At 37.4% G+C, this 17,901-nt stretch overlaps 1 protein-coding gene across 1 annotated transcript in view; it reads right to left on the bottom strand.

Annotated features, from left to right (window-relative positions):
- Positions 1–17,901, bottom strand: part of LOC126253461 (protein ELYS) — a 346,049-nt gene that overhangs the window by 22,834 nt on the left and 305,314 nt on the right. The window contains exons 30-32 of the mRNA XM_049954815.1: positions 8,808–8,963; positions 4,019–4,125; positions 1,473–1,560 (exon numbers count right to left, since the gene is read on the bottom strand). Coding sequence (XP_049810772.1) covers positions 1,473–1,560; positions 4,019–4,125; positions 8,808–8,963 — 351 coding nt within the window. The remainder of the gene's footprint in view (positions 1–1,472; positions 1,561–4,018; positions 4,126–8,807; positions 8,964–17,901) is intronic.

The following is a 17,901-nucleotide window of genomic DNA, read 5'->3' as shown; positions in this document are numbered from 1 at the left end:
GTATGTTCTGGACAATTCGAGTGCCCAACATAACTCCCATAAAACATTTATAAGACATAATCAAGAGGTCAGTTGGTGCACAAAATCCTGCACCAACTTTACTTTCACAATTATGGACAGCTATAGAGGTAGCATGTCTGAATATTGCTGCTGGGATCTTCCAACATCTTGTTGAGTCCACGCCATGTCAGGTTGTTGCAAAAGAAGGTACGACACAATAGTAGGAGGTATCCCATGACTTTCGTCACCTCAGTGTATGCTCGCATTGCAAAAGCAAGTCTAGTTTTTAAGTGGTTTAGAACATGGTCTTTCTAATGAAAACAGTTTAAAAGAGTTTGCACAAAACTCTTTTTTGTAAAAGTGGGCTAAAAATTACCATTCTTAGCACTTTTACAAAGATTGTCAAGTTTTCCTCAATTTGGGAGCTACTGGAAAGCAGTAGGAAAATGAAATTTTATATTTTAAGAGCTTGTGCTGACAAGTTATTATGTGAAAAGTTTCAGGTTTATCTCACAGTTACTTCCAGATATACAAAAAGCTAAACTTCATGGTTTTCAAGTGGCTATTTTTTTGACCCACTATGCTTCAGAATAGCTATATGAAAATTGCTCGATATTTTTTTTATCATACCACGTAAGAGTATGCAAAAAATGTACAAGATAGCCTAGTTTTTGTTTCAAGAAAATACTGCCAGAGACAATATGTCTCAAAGTTGCTGAAAACTCAGTTGTGCATTGTTGATAGCTGCACTGTGGGGTCAAACAAATGACTACATCTCTGCAAGTATTAGAATTGGCAAAATTAAAACTTTACCAATGTTCATTGGGAACATGTGTGAATATTTGCATAAAATTTCAGCAAACTCATTGATAGTAATTAGGAAACTATTTCTGAAATTAGATCCCTTGGCATGAACTATCACTTATGAGATTGAAGGAGTGTTTTGAATTTTTCATTCCAGGTTTATCAGTGGTGCAGCTATCTGAAATGAGCACGCTACATAAAATGCACCCCACTGCAATCACTATTTTTCATAGTAAACTTTTTGAACTTCACCCAGTGTCTTACGTAAAGGCAAAATATCACAAATCACAATAACTATAACTAACAATGAGATGATAGGCACTTCACTATGAAGCCGACACCCAAAACTATAAATAATGGTGTGTGTGTGTGTGTGTGTGTGTTTTTTTTTTTTCCAGAATAGTTTAAGTAAAATCATTTGAGAAAGACTGCAGCACATGCACCTCAATTCTGCCAGCACAGCCATGACCAATCGGCGGCGTCGTAAGTGGGCAAACTATGTCTCATAAATTCTGGGTATACACCAGTTGGTGCTGCCACCCAGCTGTCATTGTGTACTGCCTCAAAGGGTAACACGGGGATACTTTCTGTGCTATTTCAAGTTGCCTCGCACTGGCCTCCACTATACAGGTAACCCACTTTCTTTGTGTGTGCAGTCTTACACTCACCTTTGGCTTGAGACTCTTGCTTTGTCAAGTCTTCATGGGAAGTATTTGGTGATGATTTTCTCTTTGATGCATCCAAACTGGAATGACTCTGCAGAAGTAAGGGAAAAAATACACAAAATTGTTACAGAGAGAATAAAATGTAAATTAATACAGCATAATAAATAGTGACATGCAAAAGTCCACCAAAATTCTAAGTACTTAATTAAATTAGTGACAGAACTAGTGTAATGAAGTTAAGCTGAGTGTAAATGGGGAATGGGAGTTAGACACCAATTCTAGGCTTAAGAATCAAATTTTTGCTTGGTAAGAGAAGTATAATGTTTGGAGGAAATGAAGATTTCCATTGATTTAAATGAGAAAGTACACTGCCTCTTATTTGGTAAGTACCTGTCTTATCTGTTTCTGTTTTACCACAGCCTGACACTGCAAATCCTTATTCTTTGGCCAACAAAAGCTATTTAAATCACAATGTTTTTAAGCAACAGACATGGACAGACTTTTAGGTAAATTTTGTGGATAGTCATGTTCAATTCTGCATGTAGAGTTTTTTGTGAGGACCATAGCAGTTTATTGCCTACTGCAGCTGCACACTGTGTAATCCACAATGAATTTTAATAATGAGGAGAATACGGTAAGCTCTATAATCCCATTTCCCAGAAAATTCACTCAGTGGCAGAGGGATCAAAATATGCACACTTGTGTCTCTGCTCATCCTAGTTACTCTACCATTCTTGAGAAAATGATGGTCAAAGTTCTCAATGTACTTCAGAAGCCTTCTAGCATGTGATTCGTTCAACCAAAGCCGTGGCATGGTGGCTTCACACTTTTGTATCATCCGTTATATTTTATTCCTATATTAATTCTTATATTTTATTCCTATGTTCATTTTTCAGCAAGATTTGGTACATTCCCTTGGATGATACCAACCACAGAAACATTTGAAAACTAGTAATTTCTAACACCATGAGCACTATTTGTTGGTATGAATCTCACTTGGGATAGGAACATCATTAACATTGACAAATATTTCACATGTCGGCAATAATTTCATGACAAGCCATGCATAATGCATCATTTAAAAAAAAATTAATTAAAAAATACGGGTATTTTTACTGTGTCGTGCCTAGTTATGATATCCCTTCAGTGTGCAGTTAGCATACAGCAATTCTGTAACTTTTGGATTTAATGTTTTGTTTTCTGGTGAAAGTATTTGCCACAGGGTTGACACATTGCCGTACACTTCAGAGGAATTACTTTCAACAAACAGCTGGTATTCCATCCTCATCCATGACTTTTTGTCATAATGATGGATCATTCCGTCCAACCAATGGATCAACTATGGACAACAATGGCCCAGTTTTTAACACATGGTTGTGTAGCTTTGTCCAAGAACTGACCATACATTTCTTCCGTCAGTTTCCTGCATTTTGTGGCACCTGCATGCATGTTTGTATGTTGTTCCATTAGTTTTTTCACCTCTTGTTGCATTCAAGGACCAAATTTTTCTGCCGACTTCTTGAAAACAGGTGAAGATTATTGGCAGTTTTCAGAAAAGTGTTACACTGTACCGGGCAGCATATGAATGTGTCAAGTGATTTAATCGATCGAAATCTAGTTCCGTGCAATGTTCGTTTACCACTGATGTGATATTTGCACCTGGTTTGATTCATATTGCTTACAAAATGATGTTCGAAGTGAAGAATTATAGCAGACGTTTGATGTTGAAATGTCTCTCTGGTTTGCAATAATTCTTTGAATGTATGTTTTTCCTTTGTGCTGACATATTTGATAACCTGTTGCTGCGAACTCCTAGGCTTTGCCTTGGAGGAATCACACCATAATTGCGAAACTATAAATTCAAAATTGCAAGGAAGCCACTGTCACTGTTGTCCATTACCACAACAATCTGGGTTGTAACCAGATGTCCCTTCTTTCTGACTTCTTCGGAACAATCGTATACCCACAAATCTATCATTTTTGTGGTTTGTTCTACCCTTCTTAACTTCATTCTTCCATTATCATAATTTTTACTATTCTTTGGGTGTGCATGATTTCTGATTCAATTGTTTCCAGTGTCCATTTGAATGAAGTTTGGCACCTCTTACTGCCTTTAACTGAAATTAAAAATGAAAAATTGTTCTTTTATTTCACAAACTTGCTGCCTAAAATTTTAACACTATGTGAAAGTCTTATGTATATATTTACGAGAAAAATAGATTTCAATTTATAAAAAGAAGGCACAATTACTCAGAGAGGTTACTACCAGTGTCAGTTACGAGCTTACGTAAAACGAGGCATTACTTCTTAAATTCCAAATCATATTAACAAAGTTAAAATAAAAATTAACAACATTGGAGACCAATATTACCCACGGTCTTCTGGAGAAGTAAATCACATGTAGCCACCACCACCACCACCACCATGTAGTAGTAGCAGTAGTCGTTCTACAAAACTAATTCCCGAAGTTTTCAGTTTGATTGTCGTTTCCTCCAACTGAAAAACTCTCCTTATGTATATCTGATACTTCTGCACACTTGTCAACATACCTTTGTCCTCCTTGCAGGATGTAAGGCTGAAGCATCTTTCTGTAGTTCCTCGGAGACTTCACCACCTCTCTTCTTAACCTGCCGCAATCTTCCATGCCGTGATACAGCTAATACAAAAAATTGAAAAATTACAGCACTGTCAAAAAGAGTTCCAAATCTCAACCTATTCTACAATGAGTACACTGAGAAATAAATTATATTTCATTGGCACCCAAACGATGTTTTCAGCAATTGCCAGTATGCCGAGAGGCACCTAAAATGCCCTAAACTCTGGTATCAACTGAGATATTGAAACAAGTCCCCCCACCCCCAATGGAAGCATATACTTTTCGTAACCACATTCAGCACCTCTTGGAAAGACAATTACAGTGATACAGCTCTTCTCAATAATGATGTTAAAGCGCTTTGCAAAATAATTCCAGACAGGTACTAAAATTGGAAAGCAATGCGGCCAGAGTCAGTTATTACAATGTAAACAATGTCAAGCACAGCTCTCAAGCCAAGCTCTGTCGTTATATGCAGCAAGGCAGGCCTATGCTACCAAGATGATAACTCATTTCCTTTATGATATAAATACAGAGTTAGTATATTGAACTACAACATATGCTAGCGTCTGGTGCTTCAGATGGCATTTAGGAAAACTACTTAAAACGTGTGTATGTTTCCAGGTTTTTGTGGAAACAACTACCATTATGTCAGGCAGTTTTCAATTTAAACCCTACCTGCTGCCGCTTACTTGTAAAGGCCGAAGCCAAAATACAAACATTGGTCGTTCATATTTCATAATTATAAATGACCTTACTCGTGGAAAAAAAGAAACTACTGAATTAACTTCACCTAATTATAATTTCAGATTCAGGAAATATGCTTTAAATGAAATAAATATTTTATTCCAAATTAGTAATAACATGTCACCAATAAAATAAATACTTTTCTTAATGAAATTCAGTTTTACACTTAAGCATGTGTTCAACTTGTTTAACATTGACTGCAAGACACATTAGCAATTGCAGTTTGAAATAATAAATCAACAGATGAAGTTACACTAGCTCATATGTCTTTGGATGCAGTAGCGATTCAACAGTGCATATCAGCTAGTGAAGTTGGAACTTCATGCCAAACTGCAACTTTTAGTGCTTCCCATAGAAAGAAATCAAGAGAAGTCAAATTAGGGGACTTGGCCTGTCACTGTACTGCAGCATTCCATCTCTTTCAACAGTCAGGAAACTATTCATTCAGTATTTGTGTTGCAACACAGGATGAGTACACTGGGCAGTCGTCGTGGTGGAACCACACATTCTATCACTTTTCCAGTGGTACCTCGTCTAGAACAGATAGGTTGTTTGTAAGAACATGTTCCATTCACCACCCTTGGAATGAAGTATGATGCTACAATGGAATTTCCTATGATGCCGCACGATATGTTTATGCTACAGTCATTGCTTGATATGTTACACTTCACAGTCATTTGTGTTGTACGTGACAAAGCCAGCATGGGTTTTCCATTGGCCAGCAGCACATGTTACATAAATTTATGTTACCATGGTTTGCAAATATTGCTTCATCGGTGAAGAGCGCCTAGTAAAATAAGTGTTGCCTGCCAGTCACTACAGAGCAAACTGACAAAATTATAAGAACTTTTGAAATCACATCCTCCGAATTCTTGATGTACTGAGAGATGATAAAAGTGGAATTTATGTCAATGCAAGGTGCAGATGACATCCATTTGACTGATCTCACATTCCTTGGCGATATGTTTTGTGCCACCCTGTAGATTGATAAGCATCATAGCCAGCTTCTTCATGTGCTCTGTCAATTGAACTCTTAGTCCTCATCCTCTGATGTCAAAGCTAATAATTCGTGCCAGTGTCTGGCAATACAAACAGCAACAATCAGTATAAACATCCCTATACTGCCATAACATTTCAACACCACTGTTTTGACGTTCGCCATATAAAAGTCGGACATCTAACTTCTTGTTGGTGTGCATATCTGCATCCAAGGAATATTACAGCAGAAATGATATGCCAACAGATGACACAGTGCAGACAGTCAACAGGCTTGATACAATGATGCAGCCTGGCAAGAGCTTGTTTACATCACAAAAGCTGATTCTGGTCGACTTGCCTTCCAACTTGAGAATATTTTTTGGATCCTTCTGCACAGAGATTAAACCTCAAAATTAACAAGCATTATATTACTGCACTTGTGGATGCCATTAAAAAGTATATCTAGAGGCATTCCCGACAAACATTCAATCAGCCGTGAACTACGCCCGCGCACGAGCCTTTTTCCGGTGCGGATGGTCACACCATGATATCACCATCTGTCGATCAGGGCCGTCAATCACTCCAGAATCAGTGGAGAAAGACTGGATCCGCCATGTTAAATAGCCAGAAGAAAGGAAAGCAGGCATCTTTTGACCCGCCGTGGACTGCCGCCCAGAAGAGACTCCAACACAGCCAGAACGTCCAGGGGCCACTTCCTCGCTACGCCGGCCGACGACGCCAGACTCAGCGCCCATCTACTTCCTCGGCATCCGCCGGAAAGCGTCGAGAGAAAACCCGACAAAGGAACGTAAATTCAGTTCAGTTGTTAATATTTCAATTCAATAAGGTGGCATAATTCTTTGGCTTGTTATAAAATTTTGGCAGGAGAAGAAGCTTTTTGTTTCCGAAGGAAGTTTATCTTTTTGTAAAATTAAGCATTGGCCTTGCTCCACCTAATAAAAATTTTTTGTTCGCAAATGTGTGTTAATCTGTGGATATAACAGAAACATCATTGCATTTGCACATAGATGCACTCTTTAGTTTGCAATTTTATGCCCTTTCTCTTTCCAAACTGGGTTTCTCCTGATAATGTGCCACACCGTTAGCCTAAAATTGGGTACTCTTTAAATATTTATATGCAGAGAACAAAGGTATTTCAAACTTTGTAATAAAATAGTTTGTCTAGATACAATTCACTATGAAACAGAATTTATCATGTAAGGTTTCTGAGTCCCTGCCCATTAAAGAAACCCAATGCAAGCTAGATGCTCTTATTAACTTTCAAAACTAGTTAACACTTTTTACACAAACAATATAGCCCTTATGTCACATGGATGACATTCTGAAAGTACAAGTGACATAGGACCTACAGTGGCCATTTCTGAAATTTGTAAATGTATTCCAACTTTCGTCTTATGTCTGTCACCCGTATGAAGCTACTCTATGATGCTTAGAGTACTAGTAAAAAACACCGCAGATGGCAGCTCCAAACACCCATCTTGCCGAGAAAGGAATTCAGACAAATATCATTACTTGCTCTGCATTATTTCTGTTCACACTTTCATTTCGCAGGTGATACAATTTGCTGTCTGTAAAAGGAGATTCAATGGATGTCTATCTTTTGAAGACAAAACACAAAATGACTGCACTAAATGTCAGAACAGAACTAGGAATGATAGAGAAGATGAAACCTGACAGTGGGATTATAACCAAAACAAGGCTGGTGTGGATCTCAGTGAGCAACTAATGGGCTGCTACTCTTTTGAGGGGAATTGAAGGGATGAAAAAGTTTTTTCACATTTTCATAATGATGATTACAAATTTATATATTACACATAAAAAATGACGCCTACTGGCAAACATCTCCAATGCAGTGGTATTGGCAGAGGCTCTGGCAAACAAAGAAGGCAGTTGCTCAAAATTGTTCACTTGCAAACAGACTTGGTGGAAGACATTTTCCTACTTTGATGCCAGCTACAGAAATGTCAAAATGGCCTCAGTGGAGATGTAAGTTTTGGGGTGAAAGAAGCAAGGCAAGATCTGGGACGGTGGCAAGGAAAGGTACCTGGTACCACAGTGAAAAATGCAACGTAGTACTTTATTTTCCTAATTACTTTGAAATTTTTCATACTAAGGCAAATATAACTAAAAAATTAACTACCAACAAAAAGCCACATTTTGAAACAGTTTTACTTTTTAGTACAAAATAACTTACATCCTATTCCATTTAGGAGGTGAAAAACAAGAAAGAAATTTCTGTTGTTGTGAAAAGATCCTACTTTCATTTCAATATAATGAAATTATCACTGATGTAAGTCTATTTTTCTTTGCACCATTTTATAGAAAAAAGCAGTCTCTTTCAAAAGCAATTAACTGACTTAAGTTCTGCCAATGAGGAACTGCTACACAAAATTCACAAGAAAACTGTGAAAAAGAACGGTATCAGCCATCTGAACAATGTCCTAGCTGCCTAGTACTCTAAGTGTTAAACTAATTTTTTTACAGAAATAGGCCGGATAAAATTGTAGTCAGGCACTCAAGGTAACAAACAGGACACAAAAACCATTGTGTTTTTAGCAAAGTGTAAGATCATAAAAACCTAAATCACTGCTGTAGATGCTCCTTTCCTTTCCAGTTTTTTACAAAGCAGCTAAATGTTTACAGCTGTCTGTGTAAAGCAGAGAATTCTTGAGCAACTTTTTTTGCAATTTAGTTGATGCACAACCATTTTTGAACCATTTGTTAAATTATGTCTTATTTTTTTAAAAATTTTAGCTAACCTGGATGGAGCGACTTTTTGTGCTGTAAAGAAGTGGGATCATAACACCACGCATGAAGCTATCAACCTCAAATATTTAACTGAAGAGAAACAGCCACTGAGCTGACTAAATCAAAAACCAGAACAACTAATTTCCAAATGTCATATTTGACAGGTCTAGCAAAACCACTTCTGGCCTCGACATGTAAACACGATAACAAGAAACAGTTTGTCACAAGCAAACTAAATGTGTGGCAGATACCTGGTGCAACAGGCATCGAACAGACTGATGATGGTGAACGCACTGCTGTATTGTGATTCCGACGTGACGGTCGTCTGATGATACTTTCCGAACGAGCTGATCTAGGAGAGCGTTGCAGATAGCTGCTACTTGTCAATGAGCTTGACACTTCAGAACCTGAAAAATGCAATGGTTGTCTCAAATCAATAAGATAATCTTAAAATGAAAATATAGCTAACACAATTGAAAATATAACAACCATTAATAAAACTTAATCAATTTTATGTGATGCACTTTTGACAGGTTTCATATGTCTAAGTGGTTCAAGTTGCTGGAACCATGATTGCAGTTCTAAAATAGTTTTTCCATGTTTAAAATGATAACATTTGAAAACGCTCATGCATGCCCCCAATACAGTAATTTGGTGGTGTATCATATAATATCACACATTTTTCCAAAGGATAAGACAAGACATTAATTCAGTAAAAAATAATGTTACCATTTTTCACCAAAATATGCCGGGATTAAGGAATAAAATAGATGAGCTCCTGGTCTGTTTAGATGACACTGAATCTGATAACGTAATAGATATACTATGCCTATCTGAGCATTACATTGTGTCTGATATGGAAAAGGTAAATATCAGCGGTTATAAACTAGCTGCACATATGAGTAGAGAGAATAAGGTGAGAGGAAGAGTTGCCATATATGACAAAAGTTATCACTGTGTAAAAAGCTTAGATACAAAAAAGTTTTGTCTAGGGCAACATATAGAAGCATGTGCCTGTCAAGTTAAACTGAAGGAGGGCTCTTTTATAATTGTAACAGTATATAGGTCCTTTCATTTATTCCTGGAAAACTTGGATGCCTTGTTGTGCTATCTGTCAGATAGGGGAAAGCAAATTATTATTTGTGGGGTTTTCAATGTTGATTCACTGAAAGCGGGTAATAGGAAGAATGACCTGGAAGTCTTGCTCGGTTCTTTCAATTTGACATCTGTCATTAATTTTCCTACTCGGGTAGTAAAGGACAGCAGCACATTGATATATAACGCTTTTATAGACCAAGATAAGTTTAAAAACATAAATTCTTGTCCTGTTGGGAATGACCTTTCTGATCATGGTGCTCAGCTAGTTATAGTATATGACATAGCTCCATTCAGTAATTCAAAACTACCCTCAAAAGTTGTGTGTTCAATTAATGACTCAACAATTAGAAATTTCAGAGAAAATCTTCAGCAGTTAGACTGGGATAAGGTGTACAAGGAACCCAATGCTAATTTAAAATATAACTTATTTCATGATACACTTTTAAGAGAATCTGAAAACTGTTTCCCCAAGAAAGCAGTTAAATCTAATTATAAGAAACCATGCAAAAAACCTTGGCTTACTAAAGGAATAAAAATATCTTGTAACCACAAAAGGGAACTGTATCTAACAACAAGAAAGAGTAATGACCCAGAAATAGCCAAATATTATAAAAACTACTGTGCTACATTAAGAAAGGTTATAAAAAAGTCCAGAAGCATGTGCATCATGTCTGAGATTAATACCTCTGATAACAAAATCAAAACAATTTGGAATATTATTACAAGGGAGACAGGGCAGCCAAGAGTACAGGATGACGGCATTACCATCAAAGCGAATGGAAACTTGACAAACAACAAGCCAGAAGTCGAAAACATTTTGAATAATCATTTTTTAAATGTTGTAGAGAAAATAGGATCTAAATGTTCATTAGAAGAAGCAAGGCAGTTAATGGAAGAGGCCTTACCCACACCATCTGATACAACTGAAATTCCACCAACCTCTCCTTCTGAAATTAGGAAGATAATTAACTCTCTCAAGAATAAAAGCTCACATGGAATTGATGGCATTTCCAGCAGGATAATAAAAGCTTGTTCCCAAGAGATAAGTGGGATTCTTAGCCACATATGTAATAGCTCTCTGAAGTAGGGTATTTTCCCAGATAGACTGAAGAATGTCATTGTTAAACAACTGCATAAAAAAGGGGATACATCTGATGCCAACAACTACTGCCCAACCTCTCTTCTGACTGCCTTATCCAAAATTCTTGATAAAGTAATGTATTGTAGAGTAGCTTCACACCTTTGTAAAAATAGAGTTTTAACAAAATGTCAGTTAAGTTTCCAGAAAGGTTTTTCAACGGAAAATGCTATGTATACTTTCACTAATGAAATATTAAATGCTCTGAGTAACCAGAAGTTACCTGTTGGGATTTTTTGTGATCTCTCAAAGGCTTTTGATTGTGTAAATCATGGAATACTTCTAGGTAAGCTCAAGTACTGTGGTATGAATGGGACAGCACTCAAATGGTTAAAATCATACCTAACTGGAAGAGTGCAGAAAGTTGAAATAAGCAGTTCACATTTTGCCGATGATACAAGTATAGCTATCACACCCAACAGACAGACAAGAATTAACTAGTGAAATTGTAAACAATGTTTTTCAGAAAATCATTAAGTGGTTCTCTACAAATGGGCTCTCATTAAACTTTGACAAAACACAGTACATACAGTTCCACACAGTAAATAGACTTTGATCAGAAATCAGTAGCTAAGGTAGAATATTCAAAATGTCTAGGTGTATGCATTGATGAGAGGTTGAACTGGAAAAAAAACACACTGAAGATCTGCTGAAACGTTTGAGTTCAGCTACTTATGCTATTAGGGTCATTGCAAATTTTGGCGATATACATCTCAGTAAATTAGCTTACCACACCTATTTTCATTCTCTGCTTTCGTATGGCATCATATTCTGGGGTAACTCGTCAACGAGTAAAAGAGTGTTCATTACACAAAAGCATGTAATCAGAGTAACTGCTGGAGCTAATCCAAGATCATCCTGCAGACACTTCTTTAAAGAGCTAGGGATCTTCACTGAAGCCTCTATATATATATATATATTCGCTTATGAAATTTGTTATTAACAATCCGAATGAATGCAAATAATAGCAGTGTACATGGCTACAACACTAGGAGAAAGGATGGTCTTCACTACTCACGGTTGAATCTAACTTTGGCTCAGAAGGGGGTAAATTATGCTGTCACAAAAGTCTTTGGCCACTTTCCTAATAGCATCAAAAGTCTGACAGATAGTCATATAGCATTTAAAAGGAAATTAAAAGGATTTCTTAATGGCAATGAATATTTGGATATAGTTAGGGGGTAATTTCCCCAACCCCACCAAAAAAAATTTAAGAATATCAAGTGTCATGTAATATTTCGTGTAATGCAATATCTTGTATAGACACCTTTTATTAACCTGACAAGTTCCACATCATTATGAAGTGTCGGATTCATGATCTATGGAACACGTACTAATCTAATCTCAGTTTCTGTTACAATTCAACTTAATAGACAGGAGATATTCTCACAGTTAGCAACTACACTTTTCCATCACCATCTAGTTGTCCCAATATTTAAAACACAGTGGTGGTTAGCAGATTTGGTTGAAACACACACAGTACATATGCAAGAGTCTCTTGGTGCAAGACATGTCACATTCAATGATTAAGTACTTTGAATTGTGGAAAACAATAACATTGTTTCTGCCAATAAATCTCTGGTTACTAATGTTTTAATATTTCCCAGCACAATACAACCAGATTTGGTGGTTTAATAGTGCACATATTACTGGATACACTTAATTTTCAACCTCCAATGAGGTGTCAATGTAGTATATAAGCAAGGAAACAATAATTTCAGTTCAGTGAACTCTAGAGGAAGCCTTGTGCAAATCCTGAATTTTCCAGTCTGCACTGTCATTGGTATTTCACAAAACGAGCATGGATATTATTTCACTTGGTTACTGTCATACAGTCAAGGATGATGCTAGACTAATTCCCAACTCATTGCGGACATACTATTGGCAGTGTTCTGAATTTAAATCTACATCTGTAATCATTTTGCATCGGTACTTGTCAACTCTAATTGATGACGCACACTGGCTTCTACTTTCCAGAGTATGTGTAACAAACAATGTAATGGCTGCTCCATTGGAAGGAAAGGAAGTTGGGCATGTACAGGAAATCAAGTAGACGTTAAAGGAATATTTTGGAGAGTTACAAAAACCCCATGGGAAATATGGAAGAGGAAAATGAGTGGGGATGCTGAGGATGAAATGGAATCAACCTGGACAGAAGACCACAAAAAGAGGAATAGTGCACAAACTGCATGGAGGGGGAGAGGGAGGGGGAGAGAGGGGGGAGGAGGGGAGAGAGAGAGGGGGGAGGAGGGGGGAGAGAGGGGGGAGGAGGGAAGAGAGGAGGGGGAGAGGGGAGATAGGAGAGAGAGGAGGGGGAGAGGTGGGAGGGGGAGAGGGGGGAGGGGGAGAGGTTGAGGAAACCGGAAGACTAGAAAAGAGGAATAAGGGTGCCAATTTTTAACTCTTTAATTGATCTTAATCACTGTTTATTACTTTATTTAGTACCAACAATTGATTATAGTGGTAATAATGTATTCAAAATAGTTTCTCTGTTAAGCATGAATTTCTAAGGCAGAGGGATTCAGATATTAGTGAACAAGTGAGTAATGGTATGAATATTTACTGTTGGGCTTGGAGACACACTTCTTCAGAACTGGTTGCATGTTCTACTTGCATTTGTCACCTGTGGATTTACTCTTCTATCTTCAGATACAAGTGACAGTAAGTTAAATTCGCAGTTAACACTTCCTGTGTTATAAAGTGTAAAATCTATAAAAAATAGTTTGTAAGCAAATTTACAGTTACTTTTCATCTGTGTCATGAATTCCATTCACAGTTACATTCAATTTGTATGCTTGCATACTGCGAAATCTTCTTTTAATGATGAATGAACACTGTAGATAATACTGTTTTGCAAATTATCCTGAAACTCATAGCTACTGAGATACTATAGATACCTAAGAATAGTGTTCCAAAGGAGTGGGTACAAAGGTCAAATGAATGGGTGATGTAGCCAAAATCACGAGCACCTGAGAAAGGGCCGAGACAGACCAAAGAAGATAAGCCCAAAATGGCTTACCTGCCTTGTGCTGGCCCAATAAACATCCAGAAAGATCAGTGGACTCCTGCAGAAACATGGCAGCTAGTGTACTTAGCTCCTTCAACTAAGATAAAAAGTATTCTTTTTAATGTTTAAGACAATCTAGGTCTCCAACAGTAGGTGTATACCACATTCCAAGCGAATGTGGCATGTCTTATGTGGGGTAGGCTATCAGCACAGTCAGGAAGAGGCGCAAGGAACATCGGTGACTAAATCCACCGTGCAAATCACCTGTCCCTCAGCACTGTCTTTACTATAATCATAAAGTAAAGTATGGTGAAACCAGTACTGTGGTGCAAACGTGAAGATTCTGGGACAGCATATATACAAGGACTCTATTGAAACAAAGGTGTCAGAAGACCTAATAAACAGGGATGGTGGTTTCAATTGAAATAATACTTGGTGCCCAGAATTCAATTTACTAAAAACTTGTCAGCCATCACACCCACGAGGGGCGAAAAACATTAACAGAATTTTCATTTCAAGGAACATCAGTGGGAGCTCTGTTTCAGAGTCCACCAAGAGAGCATCGAAGGGTGTAAGGAACCTAGCTCCGATACAAATAGCGGCATGAGACCAACAACTGTTCACAGTCCGGTTGCAATCCAGGCAGCAAGTACACGCAACAGCAAAACTCGCAGTACCTGAAGGAGACAGCTGGGTCGGTTGTTGAAAAGCAATGCATAAAATGGAAACAACAATTCTGGAAACACCTGGAAGCAAATTATTAAAATAAATTTCAACGGTGTTATCTAAGTTCTGAAAACGTAAGATGAAAACAGGACGGGGCCAAATTTGGACTATATGGAAGATGACCGATGACAGTGAATTCAAGGTATCTTACTGTTGAAGATGTAACTGTACTCTTGTGTTGTCTGGTGCTGTCATGCTGAAAGAGAGAGTGCTCTGTGTGTGGACAAACTCTTCAAATTTGAAACACTATTACAATATGCTGAGTCTCAAGTAGCGTCATAGTTGTGTTACACACTGCAATGTTACATGTGACAATTCGGAACCCACTAATGGCAGAGGAAGCAAATATACAGACCTGAGGAATAAAGATTTAGAATGTTAATAATATGTTTTATTTAATAAGAGTTTTCACATAAAAAAATTGGAACATTTACTTTTCAACATACCTTCCTATTAACTTATTTTTGGTTTGTTTTTATACCTGAAGTGATCATACTGACATTCACGAATATTTCTTTTAAATCAATAATAATGACTTCAGAAGTGTCATGGTTCCATGGCAGATAAAGGTCTGGCTGACTGTGTAATGAAATGCTGAGAATAGATTACAAAAGAGCATCCAGAATACTCAGAATTTTGACGAGACTAATGTAGATGATGTAGCTGCTATTTCTACAGTTTCACACATTACTACAGTAACTGAAGGTAGCCTGGGTAACACAGTGTCAAGTGGACCAGTTGGTGAACATCTAGTACAGATGCAGCTGGTAAGGAGCTGTTTATGAAGCATTTTATGCCAATACTGAAGTGGGTGCACATGTGGATTTATATGCATGGTCTAAAGTTGGTTGTAAACGCCAATACTCTGGTAAATGTCTTTAACATGAGAGCATATGTTTACAAACTGAAGTTGACATTGCTCATTTCCTGCAGAACTGAGCAAATTTTTCAGCATAGATTTTGCCCTCCTAATTCATTGGTCTGAATATTTATCCCCCTACAACTAATGGTGTGGTTAGCCAACACATAAGAAATTGGGCAGTTTTATTGATTACTATTCCCAAAGAGCACATAATAACATGTCTTTCATTGTTATGCTGCATAAAATATTTTGTTATGTAAAGGGTTAGAAAGTGTTGCAGAACTATGTCTAGAGGAGTTACTTTGATGTGTCAGCCTGCAAAAGTATTTGGGAAACTAAAACAGTACAGAACATATAGGAGAAGGAAGAAGAAAAATGCATTAAGACCAAGAAGGTCAACAGTGGCTCTAACTTTTTGTGTAAGGCAGATTCATTAGAAACACTACTAGCATGGTAAGGATTCAGTAACAGTGTTCCTGCACAATGAGATGGCATATGACAGTGTGAAAAGAAGGAAAATTTGAAAACCCTTTAGAAAAAAATGGGACAATGGTAACGACTGAAAACTTTTAACGTGTCATGAACTACTGTCTATGCCAAATCTCAAGATACTCAATGGAAAGAGGTTAGCATCATTGTCATCATCATCATCATCATCATCATCATCATCATCATCATCATCAATCCTTTAACTACTTTTAACAAACATATCCGCACTGTATCTGTACATGACGAGTGCTAAAACTAAACAAAAACTATACCTGAACACACCTTGGAAGGCCCAGTGGTGCTGCTCTGTGTCATCCTCAGCCAATTGGCGTCACTGGATGTGGATTAGGAGGGGCATGTGACCAGGACACTGCTCTCCCAGCTGTTGTCAGTTTTTTTTGTGACCAGAGCCATTACTTCTCAATCAAGCAGCTTCTCAATTGACCTCACAAGGACTGCGCACAGCCCACATATGATCTGTGATAGTCACATTCATATTTAGTCATTGAGAATCAGCACACTATGACTTCTACAGAAGACACGTTTCCCACTTGGAGGGGTGCTGCGGGTCGAGTGTGCTACTGTGCCATCTGTTGATGTGGAATGACACAATGGGACCACACTTATACCGACATCAGCAATTTCATCCAAATTTGTGGTATACAATGGGCTTAGCCAGAAATTAAAGTAACAGAAGTGGGAGCTCCTTACGACCAAGCATTTAGGGAAAAAATAGCATTTTTGGTGCATGTCAAATGACAAGCCTTTTTTTTTATTTATTCAGTTTTTGTGTTATGTACACTGCAAATAAACTGAAGCAGTTATGTATATTAGTGCTTCCCCGTTTTTACAAAGAATGCCACTTGAGCATGTGTAGATCACCTACTGTACAACAATAAACATTTCTAATCTTATAAACAAATTTATCGCTTATGCCTTAAAATTGCTTCCTGAAAATTTATATACGATACCAAATTTCCCTTTACCATTCCTTTCTTTTTCATGCCTTTGATGAAAAAATATATAAATACATTATTTTAGTTTATTTGTAGCATAAGTGACACCTATGACCCTCTGTTCACTGTTCTATGCTCTTTCCACTGCACCAACCATTATCTGGTAACTACAGTTACAAAAATGGATGATGTATTGCCCAATCCATGCCAAAAAGGCTACTTTTTTTCTAAATGCATGGCCATCTGATCTCCCATCTCTGTCACTTTTATTTTTGGCCAAGTCATGCATGATGTAGGTTTTAGCATCCCACTTTGACAATGAATGAACATCATTTAGTTCAAATATGATGGACATATGGGAATTATGGGCAAAGTTTGCAATGATTGTGAATTGTGCTTTGAAAAAGTCTTTGCCAAGTAAGTGTATTGAGGGTGCAAAAGACTCAATGCTGTTTAACAACAGAATACTGCAAATGCTAAGGAGGGTGAGATTGTTACATTCTCAGTTCAAAAAATTTTACAGAAATTTCAACAGGTAAAAGTTAGTGCAAGTTTGTGTACTATCAAAAGATAGATGTGTGAAGCAGACAACTTCCACTGTCATGCGTTAATGAAACACTTTGATAAGAATCTGAAAAAATTCTGGTCCTACATAAAATCACTTAAGTAGGTCACAGGATTCTATGCAGCCACTTGTTGACCAGTCTAATGTGGCAATAAAAGACAGCAAAAGGACGGCGAAAGTTTTAAATTTCACATTTAAGAATGTCATTCACACAGGAGAATCATACAGACATATCATAATTTGATAATTGCGCAGCCTCCAATATGGAGCGCGTAAAAATATGCATTCCTGTTATTGAGAAGCAACTGAGAAAATTGAAATCAACTAGGTCACCAGCTCTAGACGGAATCCCAATTTGGTTTTACACAGGGTCTATTTGGCTTGCTTAGCTTCTATTTATCACGAGTCTCTTTCCCAGTGCAAAATCCCAAGTGACTAGAAGAAAACTTCACATGAATCATGTGTTAAAGAAGGGCAAAAGAATGGACCCGCAAAATTACAGAT

Source organism: Schistocerca nitens, chromosome 4, assembly GCF_023898315.1.
Source record: "Schistocerca nitens isolate TAMUIC-IGC-003100 chromosome 4, iqSchNite1.1, whole genome shotgun sequence".
NCBI classification, from domain to species: Eukaryota; Metazoa; Arthropoda; class Insecta; order Orthoptera; family Acrididae; genus Schistocerca; species Schistocerca nitens.
This window is presented reverse-complemented; position numbering and strand designations above follow the sequence as displayed.